The sequence below is a fragment of the Molothrus aeneus genome, chromosome 5 (assembly GCF_037042795.1).
Source record: "Molothrus aeneus isolate 106 chromosome 5, BPBGC_Maene_1.0, whole genome shotgun sequence".
NCBI classification, from domain to species: domain Eukaryota; kingdom Metazoa; phylum Chordata; class Aves; order Passeriformes; family Icteridae; genus Molothrus; species Molothrus aeneus.
The window spans coordinates 57,988,400-58,013,230 of record NC_089650.1 but is presented as its reverse complement, the minus strand read 5'-3'; the positions used below and the strand labels follow the sequence as shown (position 1 = coordinate 58,013,230).

The window sequence follows — 24,831 nt, the reverse complement described above, 5'->3', positions numbered from 1 at the left end:
TCCACTTAATTTGGTATGAGCTGCATATAATGGTCTTCAGGAAATCAAACTCTGCTTCCTCCTGATTATGTTGCTAAAAGCTGTGTGCTGGGCAGGCAGGCTGGGTTGGCTCATTTGCAGCCCTTCTTATGCTGGTCTCAGCTGTGGGCATGAGGAAAGAGTTGTAATTCTATGTGCAGGGTTTTACTGTAGGAGTTTCCAGGGGCAGAGACCATTGCCACTTCTTTGCCTCCATATTCCCACTGACTGTTTTCTAGAAAAGAGCAACTCTTTTCTGACACAGAACTTTTTCAGCTCCTTTAAGATGTCTGTGTCCGCTGATAGGTAAATTCATTGACATGGACCTTCTTCTCTACCAATATTCTGTGCCAAGGAAATATTGCATGAGAAAATGTGGAGACTGTAGTACTCATCTTGAAAGTTTGAGGTGGTTGTTAAGTTCCAGGAAGCTTCAGATAAAAAAGAGAGCATGTTACCTTAGACTCTCCCAGCTGTCACCATCTAGCCCTAATATAGTGGTGTTATAGTGTACTTTGAGTGATCTGAAACCAATAGAAAGTGATGTGTTGCTCAGTGTACAGGAAGGGTTTTCATTATCCTCCCACAATCAAATGGAAAATTTACTTTCTGCTGATAATACTTGAAAACAGTTTTTTTTTTCTTATCACTGCAAGCTGTACAAGCCAGTTTATAGTATCAGGCTTGTTAAACTAAGTTTCACTAAGTGTCTTCCTTCTATCAAAACTTTGTGATAACTGCAAAGTAAATAGTGTCAGACTTGACTAATGCTTGCAGAAGGTTGAGGAGAGTTCTTTATGATGATGCTTACTGAACTACAGGCCACCTTTATTATATAATTGAGACCAATCATACAGCTTCAACCTTAATAAGGGCAAAGCTTCCACTTCTAGTAAAAATTCCATCACAGATAAACACATTTTTGATGGCTGCAGTGATGAGAAAACATAAAAGCAGCATCAGGAAAGCATGCATTTTTCTCACCTTGAGTACCATATTTGATCTTTTTTTTTTTTTTTGGTAGTTTTCATTTTAATTTGTACTGCTTTGTCCAGATATGCTCTTCTCTTTCTGTGTCCATCTTAGCTTCCTGCTTATCTGTTTCTATTTTAACAGTACTCTTTCATTCACATCCCAAATAATTTTGTGTCCTGCATTGTTTAGTTCCCTGTACTTGTAGGTAGGTTGTATGTCTCTCTATATGGTATTTGACCTTATGGTTCTTTGGATTTTGGGGGTTTTTTTTCTTAATTTCTTTTTGGAGGAGGAGGAGCTAAGAATGACACAGGAGAGGTGCTGTTGGTGTTGTAGAACTAATGTCTAAAGATGTAGTTTATTTTCAGGCTTTCCTTTGAGCTGCTGAAGGGGCAGGTGTGAGCAAATGATATTTTCCTCGGGCTGGTTCTCTCTTCCTGTAGTGGCCAGGGGACTGGAGTATGGCTTAACTGTCTGAACTCTATGTTGGGTATAGTAAATGAATGCAAGGGGGTCATTTTGGTTTGGTTTGGTTTTCTTATTCTTTGAAAAAGCACATTCCATTTTCATAACAAAAGGTAGAGGTAATTAGAATCATAATTCTAATGAAGAGGTAGGTGTTTACAAAAATATTTTTTTCTTGCATGTTTTGAAGTCCCTTAACTATCTGTGTTGAAGTTTATCAGATTTAAATCATGGTGTAAGAAGTACTCCCTCTTTTTCCAGAAAGGAGTAATTTTGGCATATGCAAATAAGTATTTACAAGTAAAAATGTATTTAGCATATTTGCTTAAAGTGTGCATAAATTATAGGATGAACTAGCTAAAACAAAAATCCTGTGTCTTTTTCTACTTCTTATTTCAGACACTTCTGAGAATTCATCAGCACTCTACGTTGTAAATGTTGAAAGAAATGGAAAAATTATTTATACCTGGAAGGTAAGTCCACCTTGGAATTAAAAAAAAAAATAGTTGAGAATAATACTCTATGTGAATCTAAATGAGTTCTTGTAGTTTAATTTTTTTTGAAGTAAGCATTAGAACGTGGAAACACAACTGATTACAACCTGGGGGGGTTGGGCAGTGGGAAAATACCCGTCTCCACTTCAGTCAAAGGTTAAGAATGATGAAATGGAGACTAAAGTACTCACCTGATTAAGTCCATAGGGTTTTTGTCCTTGATTTTTTGCTGGCCCAGAATCTCCCCATGAATGAAATGCAATTTCTTTAAAACACTTCATAAACACATAATTTCACACTCAATTTCTTAGTGAAGCCTATTAAATTCATGTGCATTGCTTTAGTTAAATGTTTTCTCCTACTAAAATGTTTTAAGATACCATTTATCTAGCACTGTTTCTGCATATACCTGTCTTTAAGATTCATCTATAACATTTTATTGCAAGTAGTCTGAAGTAACCCCTGTTTATTTGATGCCTTGAAGTATCTAGAGCTGGCTTCTTAACATTGGATTCTGCTCTCCATGGTACATGTTTTATTTTTACTTCCAAGTGGGTTTTCTAATGGTTTTAGAAAGTGAGACTTTGTCTTCTTCTCATTGTTCCTCTGATGAGACAAGCTGTGCTTCTTGACTGTGCAGCTCAGTCCAGAAGATTCTGTAGATCCAGCTGGATCCTGGAGGATCTTGGTTCTTGAGGAGCAACTCCAGTAGAGTAGGGGTGCCTTTCATTCCTCTCTGGCTCAACAATGCTAAAACTCTCCAGCTTCCCTAGGGTTAAGGGAAGAGGTGAGGCTTCACCAAGGCTTTAACTTTAATATGCTTTCACTGTGGGTGGATGTTTCCTTTAGTACAAGCATAGGGAGGGGAGCGTGTACAAGGCAACAATAACCATAAAAACAATTCTAGAGTGTCTCAAAGTTTGGGGTTTTTTCATTGCTTAAGACCCTAGAAGACTTAATACAAATACACATGTAACTCAGCAGGAGAGCTGGTACTCTGTGTGTGTGGTGTTGCTGATTTGTAGCACCTGTGGAATCTCACACTAAGCTTTTTTGGGCCTCTGACAGTGTAACTGCCTTGTGTGCTCTTAGGCTCTTGCAGCTGGCACAAGGGATGAGCTGTAGCTCAAGGTTCACATGTCTAAATGTAGGTGTGTGCCTGCATGCTGGGTGTTGAAGCTGCCACTGTAGTCTGTAGGGATCTGGCCAAGGCAGTTGGTGGAGCTTAGGGTAACTGGCCACTGTAGCCTGTTCTTTGGGAGGATGTAAACTAGACTGAGCTGGCCTGCCTTGTTTCCTCATGGATACAAATAGAAAACAACCTTTGTCTTTTAAGTGAGAGACAGTCAAGTGTATTCTGTGTGAAACCAGGGGAAAGTGGACACTGAGTTTTATTTTCAAGCTTATTTTAGAGTATTGTGTTGTACTGTGGTTTTGACAGTGTCTATATTTTGTGACATTAATAGTTAATGTAAAGGAAGATGTTTTTAACAGAAGTGAATTCCATTTGCAAGGTAATGCAAGTATCTTCAGAGTGCACTTGAAAACAAGTGTCCTAGTTTATGCCTAGTCATGGGCATTGATGTAGCTCTGTTACCAGTCCTGTAAAATGTATTTTTCAGTTTCTGAGTAAGATGGTGTTAACATTTCAAACACACTTGAAAAAAAATAGTTATTTGTGAAACCACTTGCTTAATCTTAAATTAGGAGGCCTGGAGCCTGTGTCTTAATATAAAGACATTTTGTTTTCCTTGTTTAAATCAGAAGTCAAAGACTTTTGTCATTGCTACAACAATAATGACACACTCAGAAATAGACCCCTTAGGAAGCAAATACTCAGGCTTTTGTTTCAACTTCACAAAGCACGATGCCATAAATTTGTAAATAACCACAGATCTCTGCCCTCTCCCCCTAAGCAATTGTTAAAAACAATGAAGCTCACTGTGGAAGTAGAAGCCTGTGTGGCTGGATTTAATGTCAGTAGTTTAGCAATTTAGTGCCCATACCCAGAGTACATTAATACACATCAGTTTGATTTGCTATCTAGTATATGCTGAAAAGGAGAATTTTCTTTTTTAATATAATTGGAAAATTTAAGGTATGGTAAAAATTAAGAGGTAGTAAAGTTTTGATTTGTAGTCCCAAACATTTCTAAGTGCCTCAAACAAAATCATCATATATTATTTATCAGTAAGCTGGAAAGGATATATATTATGTTACTCTTCAAAGGCAGAAAGCTAATGGTGAGCTTATAAAATACTTAGCCTTCAAAAACTAACTTCCTAAAGCAGACCTGAAATCCTTTTTCCAGGCTACAGCCAGATCACTGGGAGCTGATTTTTGGTGATGTTTGATGCTTCTGTGCTCCCTTTTGACCACCAGTTTGGTGAAGTTCAGAATTCCAGCCTTAAATCTCCAGGGGCCAGAGCATCCCTATTGATTCTTGTACAGACATCTCTCTTCCTGGCCCTATTGCCTGTGACTAAAACCAGTTTAGAAGCAAAGTGAGAGAGAGGCATTAGGTTTATGCAATGGTTTGTGGGCTGTGGATTGGCCACATTTCAGGTTTATCCCATGTGTTAGTTCTAAAAGGAAAAAAATAAATCTTTGTTCTCTTGGAATTAGAATTTGCTTTCTTGGAATTAGATAATTAACTGCCTGTTTATATATAGGACAAGGAAGTGTGTGAGGGTGTGTGTCAAGGGGCAGGGAGAACAGGGAGGTAGGAAAAAAACCCCCAGTGCTTAACTTTGTGTATATTTATATTGCTAGTGCTAATTTGTTTTCATCTATAGGGAAACCACAGAAACACTCACATTGGATTGTATGATCTTCAAACGAAACAAAACGAGGTGAGAGCAATACCAGGTTTCTCTCTGGTGACAACAGTGCTGCAGTGTTTCAGATTTTATGCTTTGCAACACAGTATGTTAGGTGCTTAAGGGGTGTGTCCTTGTTGGAAACAGAAAAGATGAGGTATTGGAATGATTCTCAATAGTGTTAAAATGCACCACGTTGCAGAACATCTGAAAGGTTGAGAGTAGTAAAGCATCATGTCTGCAATCTTCATTTCTAAACAACCTTTTAAACAAGTCCTTTCCACTTCTCTTCATATTGCACACATGTGCCAAGAAGTAAATGTTTGGAGTTTTCTTTATATGTGTTTATTCTTGGTCTGTTTGGTGATACATTTTAAGAGATTATTTTATTCTAAAACTGAACACACTGCAATTCAGTAAGTAAAATCATGACAACAAGTTTTTGAAGGTGTCCCCATAATAGTCAGAAATTAGGGAAATTTTGTATTTATATAATGGTCTGCTATGCTGCTCTAGTGGCAACATAGAGCTCGAAAGAACCATTAAAAAAAAAAACATGAGAAAAAGGACAACTATTACAATTGAAACCTGAAATGTGGTTCTTCTGGGCTTAAAGTTAAAATCTGTGGGACAGCAGTGTTTTCCTAAGAAGCAATTAGATGGTTTCCTTTATGGAGTTCGAAAAAGCACAGTTTTTAACATTACTGTGTTTTTCTCTGCAGCACCTCTATATGTTTGAGAAGAATCTGCACATAATCAGCTGTTCAGTCAACAATGAAAGGACCTTATTGGGTAAATATGTGCTTTATCATTAGATTTTTTTGGTCAAGATTTAGTTTAGTAGGATGATACATTTGGGTTTAGAATTACTTAAATGTAATTAAATGTTAATTAAACCTATGTGTTGCCCACAGCAGTTTATTAATTTCTGTGGATCCAAAATCAGATAATGTAGGTAACAACATAAAGGCACAGCTGTGACAATATTGCAGTTTTATTAAAACATCTAAGACACACTGCCCCTCTGTTCACTTTCTGCTCCTGCATTTGTGCATACCTGCTACATCTAGAAGAGCTTCTGATGTTCCTTTAACATACATGTTTTGGTAAAAGAATTGTGATGCTCATTCTTCAAGGATGTTTGATAAGATTAATGTCCAATATGCACACTCACTGTGGTTGTGTTGATGCTTTCTCCTCCCACAGCAGTCAGCTTCTGTCAATACTCAGAGGAAGAAAGAGCAACTCAGCTCTTACAGTCAGGTACTGCAAGTGGATTTCTTAATACTGTTTGAAGTATTGGGCCTTTTTGCTTTCTTTCTCAGGTATTTCTGTTTAAAAAACAAACTTGCTTACATCAAAGAATATTATCTAAAACATGTTCTTTTTGCAGTGTCCAAGTATTTAACCTTGCTAATCGAAATTCATCCCATTAATAATGTGAGAGTGCTAAAGGCTGTGGATAGCTGTGTTCGAGTACAGGTAAAGTATCCAACTAATCTGAAGATAAGCCTTTTTAATCTGCTATGCTAGAGAGAAGCCATGGTTTAGTGCAGAAATATCTCATGTTATCTTGCAGCTGTTACAGAGATAATGTCCCCTGTTTCTTCAGAGAAATAAAAAAATGTCATAAAATGAAACTTCATAAAATGTTTGGTATAGAATATTTCTCCAACACGAAGGTTACTTTTTTATTTCTCTTCAGTCTTCCAAAGTTTGCAATTATAGTGACTGGTGACTATTAGTATGTAATAACAGCTATTTCTATTAATTAAATATCATTAGTGTGTCTGATTAAATTGAAAAATACATAAATACCCAGCTAAAAAACCCCAAAACATTTTAGATAAATGTTCTAAACTACTTTGGTTTTTACTTACTTCTTTACTACTTCTTTACTTTACTACTTACTGTGACATTTTCTGTATAGTTTCTTTATCCAGTTGAAGGCAGAAATGCTTCTAGAGAAAGTCGTCTCTTGCTAGTTTCAGAAGATAAATGTGAGTTAATATTTTCAAAGTACATTGTCATTCTTTTACTTCAAGATGATTGTCATAGTTTGTATTTTTGGTAGACTTTTACTGGGGGAAAAAACACAGGAAAAAGAAGGGTGTGAGTTATTCTAGGTATTCCAAAGGTCTTTCAAAAACTGTATCATTTACCAGATTTTTTTCCAATGTTAACAGAATGACCATCTTTATCTACGATTAGTTGCTTAGCTCTTGCATTCATCAGTTATCTTTATTTCTAAAAAAGCTAAAATAGACTCCTTATAGCTGCCTACATAAATCCAGAGCAAATCAATTGACCGAAAGATGTCATTTAACATGGGAAGTGGGACAAGAATAGAGCAATAGTTCCTTGGATTCAGATAACATTGTATGTTCAGCCTAATCTAATGGCAAGGAATGGATAAAATGGACATTTGGAAAAGACTGGGTTTTCCCAACTTATTATAGAGTGAGATCTCTTATTCCATCCCCTTGGAGAGACCCATCTTCCCTGAGCTAGACACCAACCTTTGGAAGGTGGCCTTAGGTGGACAGAGCTAAATCAGAAACACAACATCTGCTGGGTGGGTGTTGCACTTCTCATGCAGGCCAGCTGTGGATAACTTCCAGGAGTTTTGTGTGGGAAGGGCTGTTCATGGCAAGAGGTGAAACAGGTCAGGGATGGTCTTGGGCATGGGCAGGCAGCTCTGCAGACTCTTTCTTTCCATGGGTGCTCCTTGGCTTGGTTGGGCACATTCAGTGCAGTGACAAGAGTCACTGCTCTTCAAGCCTGGGCTGTGCTGAGGTGGGCAGGGAACTCTTTCCATGAGGGGTTATGACTGAGGCCACTCTCAGCTCAGGAAAGGAAGAGACTCCAGGTCTCTGTGTAGGCACCTGTGCTCATGTGTCACAGATTTCCTCTTGCACTGGAGTTGAACTTTCCTGGCCCTGAAGTGTTCTTACAGAATTCTAAGAGGTGAGCTTGTTTAATAAGCTGTGTAAAACCATTTAATTTTTTTTTTTGTAATGATTTTTTAAAATTTTATTTTAAAGATATTGAACAATTTGACATCCATGTTGTTGCAGAAGAAGAACACAAAGTGGTAAGATTCAAAAATCTTTGATTTTGAGGGTTTTTTTACTTTAATTAATTTAGCTGAAAGTTTTGAAATTTTTTGTCTTATGCTTGGGCAACACAAAGTTTATTAAAGAAAGCATTGATTACTATGGCAGCTTATGCAGATGACCACAAAGCTGATTGAAAAACTTTACACCTTGTAATCTCTGAGGAAATTTTTTTATTTTACTGCGTTTGTTATGTGTTGCTGAATGTTTCTGTGTGTTAGAAGTTAGGAGTAAATATAGTGTTTATTAATTTTAAAACTATTTTAAATATTTGCAACCATTTAAAATATTTTTAGAGTTGCCTTCCTAATCTTGTCTGTTGTGACTCTGTGTGAACCCATTAGAGGATTTTCTTAAAAAAACAAATGAACAGAAGATGTAAAACTTAGATACAGCCCAAGTACAGTGAATGTTCCAATCTTTGTTTCCCCTCATCTCTTTTTCTAACATGAATTTGTCAAAAAATTGTGAATGTTCTTCTTGAAAGACTTATTGTTAATGAGCACTTGTCTAATAATATAACAAAATAATGTCCAATATTGTAAATGATTGTGTCATGAAAGCCAGTGTTTTGTGTTATGGAGGTGAATGTAGGCTTTGAAGGAAAAGTTAAGGGCCTGATTTTTGTCCCTTTGCAATCTTTGGTGGTTTTCTCAGTTTGTCATGACCCTTCAAGCAGATGTATTTTATATGCTAGACTACAGTAGTGGAGTAAAGACTTAAGTACAATCAGAAAACAGATCTGATGTCCTTCTGACAAACAGATTTCTTTTGGTTGACATGAAATCTCCCTGTATCATGCAAGTGCATGTATACAGTGTCAGGAGTTTTCCACAGTACTAGCCTTTTCTCTGCTCCAGCCCTCTCTCTCACACGGCTGAGACTTCAGACAGAAATCTCTTTTGGAGCTGACACATTCCCTTCAGCAGTTAATGTAGCTGGTTCTGAACTGACTGTGGTATTTCCCTCCTCTCTGAGGAAGGGTGCCTCTGCTATTCTTTGTTCACTTTGAGCAGTTTAAGTGGTGAATTTCTTGCAAGCAAGGAGGACTGGAAGAAGAGATTTGTTAGTAGGTGTTCTCTGAAAACTGTGCTTCTGATCTCTTTAAACTGAGCACCTTGCACACAACAAAAGTGGACTTCATGCTGCTGACAAGGAGCCTGTTCCTTCCAACCTCCTTGCTCTCTGTGTGTGTTCTTGCACTGCTTTTCTCTTTAAAGCACAGACTGTGCATAATTGTTGCAAAACTTTATTTGATGGCTTCTAATATTTTTATTCTTTCCCTATAGGTGATTCAAAAGTCAGGTCAGCTTCCAAGAGCCAAAGTTGTAGATGACCTCGTTTGGGCACAGTGGGATATGATGGAGCAAAGACTCTTCTACATTGTTCCAAAGGTGAGCTGAAAGTCATTCTTGCAGTTTTCTTCCTGCCTGTCTAGTGACAGTGAAGTTTTAAGTGTGGAGTAGCAAGTAGGGGTTTGTTTTCATTAGGATGGTCTTTCTTGTTCTTGCCTCAAATAACCTAAAGCAAAAGCCAAATTTGCTGTAGCTGCTGTTGTGCTTGGTACATTACAAGAAGACTGGTCTTAGTGCTTTCTATAAAAAAGGTGGGCTTGCTAAATTTTTTTTTCTTGCTTTAGAAAGGTCTTTTATTCAAAAGTATCTAAATCTATCCAAAACTGCTGTGAGTATAATGCCTGTCTTCTAGAGGATTCACATCTAGAAAGTATTTTGTGTGCAAACTTACTGAGAGACCAAATGACGACAGGTTCTTGGCAAGAAGCTTTGAAACTCTCAAAAAAACCCAGGGTTTGGGTTTTTTATTTTGTCTGAGGGACTAATTGCACTTGATGCATTCTCTGTAAATAAAATAAAAAAAATTTTTTTACTCTTCTTAGCCACGAGAAGAGTGAATGTTAGGAAATAACAGGAAGTGAACTGTGATGGAGAAATATATTTATGTTTTTGTTTCTGAGATACCCATTTTGAACTGACTAAAGCAAGATGCAATTCTTTTTGCCATATAGGTAGATATGGAAAAACATTTTTTTAACTTTCTAAAATGTGTGAGACGCCTATTGCTGTGCTTAAATGAGAGCCCACAAGAGCAATTATCTATGATTGGCAGATAATGATCTGGGACAGGAAGGAAACATGTCACAGTGCTGTTGTGAGGGGTTATATGTGGTTTTTAAATTCTTTTGTCCCCTAACTTCTGCATATCTGTTAGCAAAGCAGATTGAGTGTGAAGAATGGTGCTGAGTATCCAGTCACTTCCCAGTCTGTATAATATCCTTTCTTACTTACAAAACACATTCTTTTTAATTCCAGGAATCAAAGAGTACTTTAAGGTGTGTCCAGTTTTATCCTGAGGAAAATTTTAATTCAATAGTAAGTTCTGAGTATTTTATTATAAATAATAATTTATTATTTACAGTGGGATGTAATTATGTTTTCCAGGTACTGGTACGGAGATCTTTTGTCTTTTTCATTGTTGAAACTTTTTCAAAGGAAAAACTGGAGTTTTTTGGGATTTTTTTGCATTATTTTCTTGTCAAGAATATATTCAGTGAGACTCAGATTTTTCCCCACAGTAAGGTAACTTTATTGGAATTACACTTGTTTTGACCTAGAAGGCAGTAAGTGACATTCATGACTGTACTGAACTTATACTCACTTATTGAAAAAGCAGGCTTAGCAAGTGCACTAGACAAAGAAACCATGTGATTTTCTGTCAGTTTTAAGTGAGACAAGAACATTTGTTGCAGCCAAAATACAAAAAACAGAACATAAAAATTATAACATGTGATTATTACTAGACCTTTGTTCCAGTGGCTTTTATTTTCTTTTTTTTTTTAAGAGTCTGTTTTATGGAGGTTTTTGAATGACTGTAAGGATTAGAGGAGGATAAATAAACTTGTTAAAATATTGAATCTGGTGAAATGTGACTATGACACATTTTATTGGTCTGAAATACTAAACATAGTATATTGACCTCTGTAAAGAACAGGTTTGTTTTCCTTTTTGTTTAACAGTTGGAATCACACCTGGATATTGCTGTAAATGACACACAATTAAAGTAAGTTGTTTGTTTTTTTAATGTTTTGGTTTGCTTTCCTTTCAATATACATGGTAATTTATTATACATGCTCCATTTTACAAACCTTAGTAAAATCTGTCCAAACCACAATATCTTTGTTTGCAGTTGCCTACATGGCACTGGAACATGAGAATAACATGAAAACTGTGTCCAGGCCTCCAGTTCTTATTCTCATCGGGGTCAACTGTAAAAAGTAATTTAATCCTTGACTGCTTCTTAGTGCCATTTAAAAAAATTATTTGTCTGAAGAGCTAGCTATAGGTTAAACCTTCTGAGTATGCTGAACCTATTTAAATTAATTTGCTTTAACCTTGGGCAGATTTTAATGGTGATGTTAAAATATCTGTCAAAGGAAGCTCTGCATTTTAATTGCTGTTGCAAGTTTTATTGGGCAGTTAAGCAAACCAGTAGCACCTTTTTATGGCCTGTGAAGACACTGCCTGTACTCTGTTCTCCTCCAGCATGCTCCTTCCAGCAGCCTGCACTTCCAAAGATGAAGATTTGTCTGATTCTGTGTCTGCCATGCACATGACTGCATCTGAGCTTGTCTCCTGAGGGCTCCCTTTTAACTGGATGAAAAAACTAGTCAGGATGGTTTAACTCTGTCACAATCCTCATCTGTCTTTACATTCCAAAAGGGCCCATTTATTTTTGTGAATAAAAAGTGGGGGCAGAGCTGTCAGGCCAGGTATCAGTAACTGGAGGTGTTTTAGTTCCACCCTGCTCCAACTGCGGTCTCAGAATGTCTCAGTGCTGTGCATAAGGCTCAGTGTGATGCTCCTGCATGTGCAGGTTGTGTCCTCTTACAGTTGGTGCTGAAAGAACACAGCTCTTGTAAGAGCTTCAATGCTGTATTTTACTTTATTTTATTGGTTTTCAAAATTACTGCAGAAGACCAAGGGGAAAATCCCTACAGGATCAAAATACTTCCTGGAAAAAAATACAACCAAATAAAAAAAACACCCTGCAACAAAAAAAAACCGAAGCAGACTGACTACAGTCTTCTGCTGCATGTTTTGCAGGGGGAAAATAGGCCTTGTAGATTTAAAAATATGTAAAACAATTGAAACACAGGCAGCATGAGACTGAAAATATCATGGTATAACAAGGTCCATGTGAGTGTGATTTTGAGCTTTTCCTTTGCACTATTTCCACTGAAAGTAGTGTCCCTTTTACAGATTAAAATGTAGCTTTACAGCCATGGGCTGTACAGTTAGTCTGCAAAACCTTTGAGTTATTAGGTGTCAGAAGTATTTGGATTTCCAGCATGTCATGACAACTTGCTTTCACTTCAAAGTATAGGAATGGTTGGGCAGTGCAGTAAGTGAATATGAAGTTGTCAGGCATGTTCAAAATTGGTGGATAACAGTGTGCAGTCTTGGGATTCTTGTTTCTAACAGCATTGAGCAAATTGGTTAAAGCCCAATTTAACTTGTATTACAGAACATTTGATTATAATTTAATTAGTATATTTTGGTTACGTAGTGACTGTTCTGGTGATCTTTTTGTTGTGATAAATCTCTTTGGATGAAGTGATTTACTTAGTGATCTTTATTTGCTCATAGACTTGTGAATTTTGGATATGATTACTGTCAAGATCAAGATGTTGCATCTAAATCTTTGAAAAACCTTCAGGTTTTCACAAGTAAAGCAGGTAATGAATAAATACAAGTATGGTCAAAATTACCTCCACTAGTAATTATCATGCAGTGTAATCCTAATTGATTACTGGATTTATTCATAAAATATTGGAAAACATACAAAAATAGAAAAATTTATAATGTGAGTGTGAGATTTGTATTCCTTTAGAGCATACTTTGCAGGTAACTGTGAGGAGAGGGAAAAGGCAACTGTGCTTTATTACTATTAATAAATTTCTTACCTTCTGAAAGCTGCAGTGAAGTTGAGCTGAAGTACCCAGGATTTTATATATCAACCTACCAACAATAAAACAGTCACCCAGAAACCTTTTGGTAGCCCAACTGCAAAGAACTGGTACCAGTGAAATATCTCAGTGTAAGAACACCTTAGCATTTTCCTGGCAGTTTCAGAACCCAGCAGGTACCAAAGCATGGCTGTGTGTTACATTAAAGCAATCTAATGTTTAAAGCTGACCACAATTATGTTAGAAAGTAAATTCAAGGAAGGTTTTGTCTGGGTTTCTGATCTAATATATAGTTGTGTTACAGAGGGGACATATGTACACAGAGCATGTGCAATGCAGGCTTTAAGAGCTTTGGATTGCTGATAGTGTGTGGTGTTTAGAAGGTCCAAGTATGTGATACTAAACATGGCATGTGCTACTCAGGGATTTGGTATACATATGATTCCTTAAACTTAAACCTAAAATGTTTCTGAAACCTTTAGGAGTTTGGAGTGTTCCTCCATCCTAAGGTATGCCATGAGCTTTTTGGGATTAAAAACTGGTCTCAAGAGGTATCTGTTCATCACAGTCATTTTCTGTGTTAGACCATCCAGGCAGGCAGAGATGGTGTCTGTTTGACCTGTGACTGGTCAGCAGAGTTGTACAGGGAAGTGTTGCAGGAGAGGCCGTACTTGTCCCTCCCCAAAGCCTGCTGTGCACACAGTGAACTGCTGAGCTGTCTGCCACTTGCACTGAAATGACCATTAGTGCAAATCAAGTGAAGTACAGCTTCCTTACATGGACTTTTTTTCTTACCAAGGCAAACTGCATGCTTCTAAAGATCAGAGGGAAGCAATTAGAAGTAAGAGAAAGCCAAGGCTCTATCTTTCAAATGTAGATTAGGGTTTTTCTCTGTTAGCAAGACAATTTGTTATATAAACAGCTAGTACAATAATAGAAAATATTATTTATTTATATATATGTTTCCTTTTAAAACCTATACTCCTCTGGGGCTGAAGTACTTCCTTGAGTTCAGGATGAAATTCAGTCATCCTCCAACAAGACTCTTGTTTAGTTACTGTGAAGTAAAATGGTTTTTTTCTGTCTGGTGACACAGTATTTAAAGTCTGTGTGGAACCTTTCTAAAGCAAAAGCAAAAGTGCTTTTCATTGCACTTATTGCAAAACAGATAATTTGACAATTGCACTTAAATGAGATTACTGTATGTGGCTTGGCCTTGAATATTGCTTAAAACTGAGGATTACCTTGCATAACCCATTTCTGGTAGCTAACAGTTTGGACCAAGCTATTTTGGTGCTAAAACCATATCTAGTTGTTGAAGACCACTATGGGTAATCACACTAAAGGTTCCCTTTTGTGCCTCAGGGGTGATTTGCAAAAGTGGACTGCAAGTTCTTTGTGGAGCAGACTGTGCCTGCTGTGGGCCTGCTAGCACAGCTCTGATATTAATGCCAGTATCCCTGCTTGTGCCATTCAGACATCCCTGGCAAAGTGTAACTGGCAAAACTTCAAACTGGAATATTCCATACAATTTCCCATTTAATAAAACTCTTATTGGCTCCTGCCAGTCTGAACTCTGAATGAAATCACTTCTCCTTTCTCAAACTTCTGCAGCAGAAAAAAGTAGCTCTGTTCCTTACACTCAGCAGAGACAAAATCTCTCCAGATAAAAACCCCCACGTAATTCTTGAATAGCTGAGATCAAGCAGTTCCAGTCTCAGAATTAACTTGGCATGCCCAGAATTCAGTGGTTATTAGATAAACACTGTACTGTTATGTTTTCTCTTAGTACTTTAGAAATATTTTTCAATTAAATTTGCTCAATATTAAAAAAATGCAGTAGTAGGAGGTCACAGACACTGGATTCCCATCAGCTAACCATCCCCTGAAATTTAGGCATCTGGACTATGTTTCAAGAAATAGGCATCTCCAGAGGATGACTCAATCCATATTTCTTTGTTTGCTGAACAGGAGTCTAAATGAGAGATGTTTGGATGGCTGAGGTTAAATGAGGCAAGTCCCTCCTAAGTCAGTACAACAAGACAAAAATGCCCTGGTGCAATGTTGTATTTGAGTTGTGACATTTGGATGCTTTGTTGAGATGCTGTTACAGCCTCATGTCTTGAGTTTTTGCTTGAACAGAAATGAGGAATTTAGTTAAAGTTTTGTAGAGAAAATTTAATTTCTGTATATCATAGGTGATTCTTACACTCTTACAGTCTCAATGGGCTGACTTTGTCAAGTGCCAGAGTTGTAACTGCTCTTTCCTGAATAGGAGTAGAATTTTATTTTTAAATTCTTCCTTTTTTTTTTTTTTTTTAACCTTTGTGGTCAAGATCTTTTTTCCCTTTTATTTCTGGAAAGATAAGTGTCCATCCAAGTATATCCTCACATGAGTCTTCTCACCTTGCAGCATTCAGCTACAGCTTTTACTGTTTGCAAATGATTTTGAAATGGGTAGTATGGTAGACCTGGCTCTGCATACAGTTGCAATTGGCTAATAAGCTTTCCCTGCAGCAGCACAACCCAGCTCTAATTTGCAGAGAGCTCTGCTAAGGGTAGGAAAGGAGTCTGTGATGTATTCTTAGTGTCTGGCTGCTCTTCTGGGATTGCCAGGACTGTGGCAGATATAACTTTGCTCGGACACCTGTTGTTCTGAGGCTGCCATGTTTCTGTCTGCATTAACAAAGCACCATTTGTTATTTCCGGTTGTTTGTAGCTCAGTTTGTTGACACATGGAGCAATATTGTTGAGTTGAAAGATGCACATCCTATTTATAGTCTGCCAGAGCTGCAGTTTCTGTGGTCAGCTTGCACATTGCCCACTGACACTTCAGTCTGAGCACGCTCACTTGCCTGTTGTGCAATTTACAGAGCAGTGTACGCAGAAGACTCCAGCATACAAGAAGGAAATTTGCAGTTCTGGAAGGGAGCTGTTTGATAATAAAACAGCAATCCAGTGGGTTGCTGGAACTTCTCCAGTCTTCCTCATGAGTCCTGATGCTGCTACTTTAAAAATTATGCATGTTCTGATAGAAGCCAAGGGCTCTGGCAAAATGCCCTGTCTGTTGTCTGGATGACTCAAATATCCAAGCAAAACTGTATCAAACCATGTTCAGTCAGCTAAGAATAAGCAGAAAGAAAAATTGCACCTTAAGAAAGCAGTTACCTTCACCAGAAGGCAGAAACAAGAACTGTCTCAGCCATATCTGTATCACAGCTATGGTACAGCCTTGTGGTGTGAAATACCAAGGCATTTAATCAAATAAAGTAACTGGGTACCTGTGCTTTTTTTGTACTTGTGCTTTTTCCATACTGTGCCATTTTCTGCATAACTTGTATACACAGCCTTTTATTTTTTACAGAACAGTACCTGTATTAGTATTACTTTCTTTTCTTCTTTTAAATGATAAATTTCCAATAAAGGTAAAAGGTGAATGGTTGTATTTGTGGATGACCTATCCCAGCTGTATTGGGATAATGTGGTTTGGAAGCTCTTTTTAACATGAATGCCAAGGCATCAGAGTAAGGGGATTAAAGTTTTTATGAGATGAAAGTAGGGTTACCATCCAGTGGGTCATAACAGGAGCAATCTGATCTAGAATTATTCTGAGAGTGGGAAACCTTCCTGTATGCAGTACCCTGGCTGAAATAAACTTGCCTCAAGGACTGACTTCTCTCCTAAAAAAGGTAATAGCAGTTCTTTGGGCTGGAAAGGGGAGAAGTGGCTATCACTTCTAGTGTGAGAAAGCTTTGGTAGTGTATTCATGCTGCTGCCAATATGAGATTACTTGAAAAGAAAAGAAATGGTGTTTTATTATATTGTTGAGCATATCTGACAGCTCCTGAACACAAAATATCTGTATTGAGGCAGTCTGTGGAGAGAAAGGGTTGATCAGTGTTCTGGCTGCAAGCATGATTTCTCCTGGAAAGGGCTAAAATGTACTTCCTGTAAAAGAAGGAGCTGGCCATGACAGGACCCAGCTTTCCATTGTGCCAGATTGCCTCCTCTGTTCTTTCTTGGTTTTGTTTCATTAGGTAGATGATGAATTGAGTCCATAATAGATATTCCTGTAATCTTTACCTTTTTTTGAGAGATTATTTTTAGTTCCTAATTTGAAACAATCTTGATTTGGTTTTGTGCGGTATAAAGATGTCTGGATATTCAGCTGGACAAGTTAATTTTCTTTCCCTATTTTGTCTTTCTAGGAGGCTTGTGTGTGTGTTGTAGTCTAGTCTCTGATATTCCTCATGAGATCATATACTCCATATATTTTCTACATAAAGGTAAGACTAACTTGTTAACTTACTGTGCTTTATTTTGGAGAATGACAGTGTGCTGAAAGAGTCAGAGAATGCCTTTCAAAACAAAAACCCACCAAAGTCTGCAGACAATAAGCTACTGTGGCTGGTGTTTCAAGACAACAGCTGCCTTTAGCTGCCTTTAGCTTTGGCTTTCCTGCTGTAGGCTTCCTGCCTGATGCTGAGTGAGTAGCTTCAAACCAGTGGCCTTGTAAATGGTTATTAATTTGGTCCCTTATTTCTAGCCAGACTTTCCGGCATGCTGAGCCCAGACATCAATGAAATCTGTGGGAGCTTGCAGGTGTGTTGTACTTATGCCATAAGGCATTTGTATGGGAAATAGAGCCAACAGCTCTTAGCTTGAATGTCTGTTTAGAATTCCAGTTCAATGTGTCATTTTCACAGCAAGAGGTGCAACACCCACTGACTCTAAGAATAGTTGCTGTGTAAGTGGTGCTCAAGCTCTTAAAGTTAAGACCTTCTGTTTTAAAATAATAAAGGACATTGTTTTATTCCAATCAGAATAAAAGTTCTCGTTATCAAGATTTTCTTACTTGATACATGAACAGAGAGGCAAATTATTTCTCAACTGAGAAGCTGCAGAAGCTGCATACTATGGAGTAACTGTGTTCAAGTGCACACTGTGTCTCTGTTCTACCTAACTGTTTGCTTTCTTGTGTCAGGATGCTTCTCATAGGTCATAGCTGCACATACAAGCTGCTTTGCTTGCTGCTGGAATACTGTGGGATTGAGTGAACTACCTTTTTGTGTTCTTGAGGCATTAACAAATTGGGAAAAGTCCTTTTTGGGTGTGACACACTGCACTGCACTGCTGTGAGGGGCTGATTTCCCCAGACACACCTGACATGTAGCCAAAGAGTTGTTGGATTGCTTGGAGCCAACCATGGCCTGATCTGTACTAGGAAGAAACTGGGGATAAATATGGTGACATTGACTAGCTAAGTCTGAAATGACCTCTGTGGAATGGAGTTGTTTGGTGCAGAGCTGTTTGTGGGTTCATGTAAGATTCATCAGTTGTACAAGAGAATTTTAGTAATGGTCCTGCAGTGACCCACAGAATCAGTGGTATATTGGGTCCATTACTCACATTTTGCAGTCCATAAACCATATTTTGAAGACATTTAAGAAGTTCAGTTTATTCTGCAGCCTCTGTAATCTTGGCTGGAAGCTTCCCACCCCTGTTAAAACAGTCACTGCAGCATAAACAGAGAAGTCACGATGTTGCAGTGGAATTCTGCAGTGCTGGTTTTAGCTTGCATGTGCTCATGCTGGCAAGTGACAAAGTGGTGATGGGGAGTGTACTGATGCATTGCAAGCTAACTTCAGTCAGTATTTTGTATGAAAAACTGTATCTTTTGACACCTCTGCCTCTGTAGTGTTGCTGTTGGTGATTTTTTTCTTGGTGATTCTGTAAACTGTGGATCTTATATTGAATTTCCATGCATTATTAAGTAGCATCCTGATCATGATCATGACACCATTAGTTACTAGAATCTTCAGCTTTTCTCAGAGCAAATTTGAGGGCATTGTGTCATTCTTACTGGGTGCCAGAAGTGTGGTAGAAGTCTAGATTAAAACAACAGCTGTGCTGATGCAAAGCCCATGCAAACACAGCAGGTCTGAAATTGGCCTTTGTATAAACTGAGCTGAACTAAATTAGAGCAATAGGGCATGCAGATAAACAAAGTGGAAATTCTTTAAAGCAATTGAAAGATCACCAAAATGTGAAACACAGCTATATAAAGGATTTGTGTTTGGGTTTTTCTGGGAGAAAGGTATTTATTATCCCAGAGCACAAGCTTGCTCTGGGATGGAGTGCTTCTCTAAACACAAATGTAGGCTGGGCAGTGCATGGCTAGTTTTTGCACACTAAAGAACTGCATTGTGTAGGTGCCAATCTACTAAGTGTGCAGGAACTCTGTTCAGGATGGATTAAATCTGTCTGTGCAGACAACCCCATAAAGCAGTCTAAAAGATCCCTGTTTGCATCTGTGGGAACTGCAGAAGTTTCTAGCTATAAAGTCGTAGGTGGATTGTAACAAATGGTGTTTATTGTTTGAGATTTTTAAAGGTTTTTTTTTTCCCTCAGGTTACAACAAAACTTTTACAGTTTCTCTAGAAAGAACAGAATCTCATCAATTGAAGGAAGTGGCTTTTATGAATCTTGGTAGGTTACTTGTGTTACTTTCCTGTGTGACTGCCATTCTCTGTGTAGTGTGGAGACAAATGGCTAACTCTTCTCTGGGAGGAAAGGATTTTTTTTTCCTTGGCTTTAGGGAGCAGTGTTATTTTGCTGCTTTTCTTCTGCTTGCCTTTTGTATTTGGCATTTGATATTGCAATACCTCACTATTAGTAAGCAGCTTCCTCTGAAATTGCCTCAAAATCCGTGCTGGACACCAGCTGCTGAGTTCTTGAGTATCTCAAGTTTCTTGAATCCTACCCTGGAAACCCAAATGTACTGCTAGTGTTTCCTGTGTTAATACAACAGCAGCTTTTAATTAACTCCTTTTGTATTTCCTAGATATAATCAATTCCTCACAGAGAAGTGAGCCAATCATGTGAAAGAGCCTCTTAAAGCAAATAAGTGATCAAGTGCTAAATTGACCACTGTTGTTTCTTTAAATAGACTATTATGTGGCTGCTTATTTGCCTGGCCAGTTCCTGCACCTCCTGAACATTCAACATCCTGACATGCTGTGCTATAGTTTGTTTCTGACAGGTATAGTAAAACTGCTTTAAGTAATTTAACTGTTGTTGTGGAAACTTGTTCATATCTCTTTACATGAAAGTTGTGTTTCTCAATGTTTCCTTATTGCATAGTGTTCTGACAAAGGAAGGATACTCAAAAAATGACATTTTTGCTACTTTCCATTTTAGAAAGAGAAGCTGAACTGGCATTTCATACTTTATGTATTTCATACTTCTTGCTTGTTATGAAATGGAAGAAGACCTTTCACTGAATTTGAAATTCTCTGCCTTGGTTTCGCAGTTTCCCTTCCCCTAGCTTTGCCCATGTTCTTGGTCCTCCACTGTTTTCAAATTTCACATGAGATGTAAATTTGATTTTACATTTCCTTCCTCCAATTGAGTTGCTCTAAATGTGTGTGTTTGGAGGGTGTGGGGAAAGGAAATCTGTGTTTCCTTCACCTGATCAGGCTGATGCAATTTAATTTAGAGTCTCATCTGAGATCCGTGTTACTTCATTTCCAATGCATTTCCAACAAACACGTCTTTGTGGGAAGTGGTTTATTTTTGGAAGTGGGGTGCCTTTGTTTGAAAACAGAAATCTGTTGTTCTGATTGGGTGAAGGGGACATAAATTGTGGAAACTGGTGCAGGGGCAGCATCATAGGAAGCTAATACCTGTTTTGGATGTGTAATGAAATACTGTCCTGCTAAAAATGAGTGGAAAGCATCACTGCTGGATGGTGGGCCTGATTTCTCTGATGCAAGGGCTCTGAACTACAGTACCTGTATGGTACCATGGTGGTGAACACCGGTACATAAATAAAATGGTTTTGGTCTGAGGCTTCAGTGAATAATTGTAGAGCAGAACCTGCCTGTTCTGGCCATTTGGATTGATGGCAAGAGATGCACCAATAGAAGTTTGTATCATGCTTCTGCATGTGAGCAGTTCTGACCTGCACAAGCTGTAGCAATAGGTGCTAATTCTAGTGTTCAACTTGTGCTATTGTTGTTGTGCTCTGCTCTGTTCCATCAAAGGTACTCTGATTTGCCTTGGAGCAGCACTGTGAGCCTGAGATCTCTACACCTTCTCTGTGTCAGCAATAGGGAAGGAGAGAATTGAGTATGGACTGTACTCCTTATCTGCTTTCTTTATGGAGCCAGCACCATTCCTACTCCTCTTCAGTATACTACCAGGGCAGGTAGTGCAAGAGGGAGACTCTTTCTTACTGCTGGGGGCCTAGGAATCTTAGGAGAAATACTGGTAGCTGGCAAATTTTATGTTCTTACTCCTTTTTATTCTCAAACCAATGTTCTTCAGGTGAGGATGCAAGAATTGACACGCTACAAAACTGTTCCATCCGGTGCCCATGGGTGTCAGCAGTCCTGGATTGCAATGCAGGAAGCCTGTACCATGTGAGCATCAGTGACAGTGCCTTGCTGCAGCTCCTACAGAAGAGCAAACGAGACTGTGAGAGACTGGCAGCTCTGCATTGTGCCCTGCTCTACTTCCAACACACAGAAGACTTGGAAATGCAGGTGGGAAAAGAACTTCCTCTAAATTTTTTTCCAGTGACTGGTGTCTTATACAAGGCAGGAGCAGGGCATGAATGGCATCAGCCAAAGAGAGGTCCTGATTCACCTGGCAGTGCCAAGAGGCTCATCAGCTGGGCTGCCCTAAACCCCGTTATCAGTCCAGGCTGTCCTGAAAACATCTGTGTCACTATCACTGCTCCATGCAAAGTGTCAGCTACCAGAACCAAATTTTCTATACTCTCTTACAACACTTGATTAACCAGAGAGATGTGACAAGCTCCCTGTTCTCATTCTGACAGATTATTCGGTGGATTTCTGAGAACCTGTCAACATGTCACTCTTTTGACCCCATTCAAGAATTTATCATTGGTAGGTATTTCTTTTCTTGCATTCTGAGTTTTCCTGCATACTCCAGTTGACACTAAGGAGAGGCCATGGCAGTACAAACTGACTCTTATTTCTGAACTTTTTGGTTATGATTTGCATTAACTAACCTGCATTTTGTGCATTAAGAGACAGTATCAGTAGTTTAGAAGATGCATAGACATCTCAAACTCAGATTGGCAGTAAAGCTTTTCAAATGCATTCTTCTGTCTAATGGAACAAATGGATTTATCATTATTTTAGGTCTCTGGAGATTGTCTCCTCAGCTCCATTCTCCTCTAGCTCTAGCCCAAACCATTTTTTTCAGAAGGATTTGGCTTATCATGATACTCTGTTGTAATAGGTAGTTTCTCAGTCTAGCCAGTGCAGAGTCTTTGTACAAAGGACCCCTGCAGTGCTGAGCTGTAGCCAAGCAGCTGACCCAGCCCTGCAGCCATCTGGACTTCTCTTCCTCCTTTTGTGCACAGAATGGGACCAGTTCCACAATGGAGGAAGCTGTTTCAGAGACAGCAGCAGGATTTGTCCCTAAAGAAGTGTCAGATAAGGAACAGTGAAGGCTACTCTTGTTAACTGATAGTTCATACAATCTTGCCCTTATAAATCTTTTCACATTACATTCAGCCTCCCTGTACTGCAGAATGTGTCCAGAAACTCAGAACCTGGATAAACTCCTGCCCTACACATCACTGCATGACTGGATTGGGGTGAGATAACAGCTGGTACTTTAATTAATAGGTAGAGGGTCTGGTTTTTTATCCCTTAGTACAGCCTATAGCTTGTGTGTCTTACCTTTTCATAGATATGCTACAAATTGATACCTTTATGCCTGTGCTTTATGCCTGTTTTAGTTTGCCAAGTCTTACCCTTTTTGGTGTTTTCCATAAGGCAAATTTTTTGTCAACAAATAAAAGCATTTGCAAAACAAAGAACAGTTATTTTAATTGAATGGACAGTTAAATATCTCAGTTTTCATAATGAAGTATTAATTTAGTCCTTATCACATGAGGTTTATAATGAATACAGAATAAATTTAACCAGCAAAATCATGCATTTATTTCCAGGACAAACAGAATCAGTGGAGTTAAGATTTACAAGTAGGCTTGAAGAAGTAAAATAACTTCAAGCTAGACTTTACAGTTAGAGCAAATAGTGTCTTAATTTCTCTGCTGTGACACTGTTCTAATATATTGTTTTTCTTAAAAATAAGGGCACAGTTTTGGCTAGCTAGCTAGTTTCCTGGAGGAAATGGGTGATGGAGATTAGCTGCCCCATGTTCTATGCTAAATTGTAAGACTATAAATAATTTTTCTGTATTTATAGTCTGTCCCTGGAGTAATATGTGCCACAGACATCATTTCTCTACCTGTGTTAGAGGTAAGTTCCAGTATAAAACCACATTTGTACTTGCAGATTAGTAGCTGCTTTTTTTGTGGATTGGGGGTGTGCTAAATATTAATGCAGCAGTATCCCCACAGACCTATCCAAAAATAGATGTGAACAGAAAATTGCCCTGTTGGAAAGGATTTATGGATTTACTAAAATATCAGTTAATCAGACTCAAAGATGGTGGGGTTTTTTTCCCTTTCTGAAGACACCTTTATTCAGCAGGGAGGATTATCCCCAAATTAATTCTTGTTAATCATATTGATACTGCTTCACTTTATGATTTTGGTAGCTGAAGGCAGAGGTGGCATAACAGACAAGTAGGATTTTTCCACATGTCTACATATGCCCACTTTGATGGCAATTGCATTGTGCTCCCATTGGTGTGGATGGCTTATGACCCTCTAATTTTGTTTTGTCCAGAGCATCGTGTGATTGCACTGATGTCAGGGCTTTGGCTACTCAATCTAGACAAATAAAGTCTATTTTCCCAGCCTGGAAAGGGCAGTGGGCTGGATGGGGAGAGCAGGGTAGGTTGTTTGGGTAGGAAATTGTCCTTTCCGTTGAAAACAGCGTGAATGATTCTTCCTGTCTTCCCATTCCACTCCCTCAGCTCCAGTTTAGAGAAATTCTTGAAATTTTCCTAAGCACTCCCCTACAAAATCTGAAAGAGAATTTTAATAAGCAGTTTGTTGTGGAGAGCTAAGGGGAAGAGTGAGGAGTTTAGACACACCAGCAACACATAGGATGAGACTCTGGATACATGACAATATTGTTCCTTGTAGCTCTTTAAAGATGTGCTTATAATTAGTCATAAAACATCACTGTTCACAAAACCTTTTAAAAATCAGTGAAATTGCCACTGCTCTCTCACTCTGCAGCAGTGCATCACAGCTGTGCTGCACACATTCATAGGGTTGCTGTCAGGGAATAGGGCTTTGCATGGCTTTGCTTGGAAAGGCTGCCCTGAGAACTGGGACACCTGGGGAAATCAGATCTTGAGAAAATTTGTGTGCAGATAATCCCTGTAATTCACTGAGGTCAAAGTTAGCAGGACTTTAATTTGTCTGAGATTGAACCTCAAGCCCCTGGGGGCACATGCCTTTAGCAGCTATACTTCCTGATTGTGGAACTCATTTCCTATTTCTGTCTGAAACCTAAACAGATTGAAAAGGTCAGAGTTGAGCTAAAGACAAATATTTCCTGCTACTTTTGATGGCAAATTGCTGTGACTCTTGCATGAGGACAAAGATGCTAATGCACAGGGTAAAGTTTAATGCTCTGGCTGTTTTGTAGCACACCAGTGTCACAAACCCACCACAGCTCGAGTTTAAGTGGTCAGTTGGTGTTTCAGTTGGTGCATGTTGTTGGCATCAGGAGTCAGACCCTGGTGACAGACCTGGCTCTACAAGTAGTATTTTTGTTGCAGAGATTTTATGGCGTTTCAGAAAAAAAAATGCCTAATTGTTACTCTGAGAACTCTTTGGAGTTCTCAAGTCCATGAGTTGTTGAGAGCTTTTGGGAGGGCTATGTCCATATTCACATGAAAAGAATTGTTCTGTTTGGGTATCAGGAGTTTTTATGACTAAATTCTTGTTCATTAAGATATACTTAGAAAGGGGGAACAGTTAGTCCAGTTGTCCAAAAGCT

General features: G+C 38.5%; 1 protein-coding gene across 1 annotated transcript in view; it reads left to right on the top strand.

The window, feature by feature from the left end:
- GSAP (gamma-secretase activating protein) overlaps nt 1-24,831 on the top strand; it is a 45,172-nt gene that overhangs the window by 1,694 nt on the left and 18,647 nt on the right. Inside the window, exons 2-19 of the mRNA XM_066550879.1 lie at nt 1,858-1,931; nt 4,748-4,804; nt 5,494-5,563; nt 5,978-6,034; nt 6,165-6,253; nt 6,702-6,771; nt 7,816-7,865; nt 9,177-9,281; nt 10,218-10,277; nt 10,922-10,965; nt 12,552-12,640; nt 17,080-17,157; nt 19,283-19,360; nt 19,821-19,913; nt 21,200-21,417; nt 21,714-21,783; nt 22,420-22,502; nt 23,119-23,172. Of these exons, the coding sequence (XP_066406976.1) occupies nt 1,858-1,931; nt 4,748-4,804; nt 5,494-5,563; nt 5,978-6,034; nt 6,165-6,253; nt 6,702-6,771; nt 7,816-7,865; nt 9,177-9,281; nt 10,218-10,277; nt 10,922-10,965; nt 12,552-12,640; nt 17,080-17,157; nt 19,283-19,360; nt 19,821-19,913; nt 21,200-21,417; nt 21,714-21,783; nt 22,420-22,502; nt 23,119-23,172 (1,439 nt within the window). The remainder of the gene's footprint in view (nt 1-1,857; nt 1,932-4,747; nt 4,805-5,493; nt 5,564-5,977; nt 6,035-6,164; nt 6,254-6,701; nt 6,772-7,815; nt 7,866-9,176; nt 9,282-10,217; nt 10,278-10,921; nt 10,966-12,551; nt 12,641-17,079; nt 17,158-19,282; nt 19,361-19,820; nt 19,914-21,199; nt 21,418-21,713; nt 21,784-22,419; nt 22,503-23,118; nt 23,173-24,831) is intronic.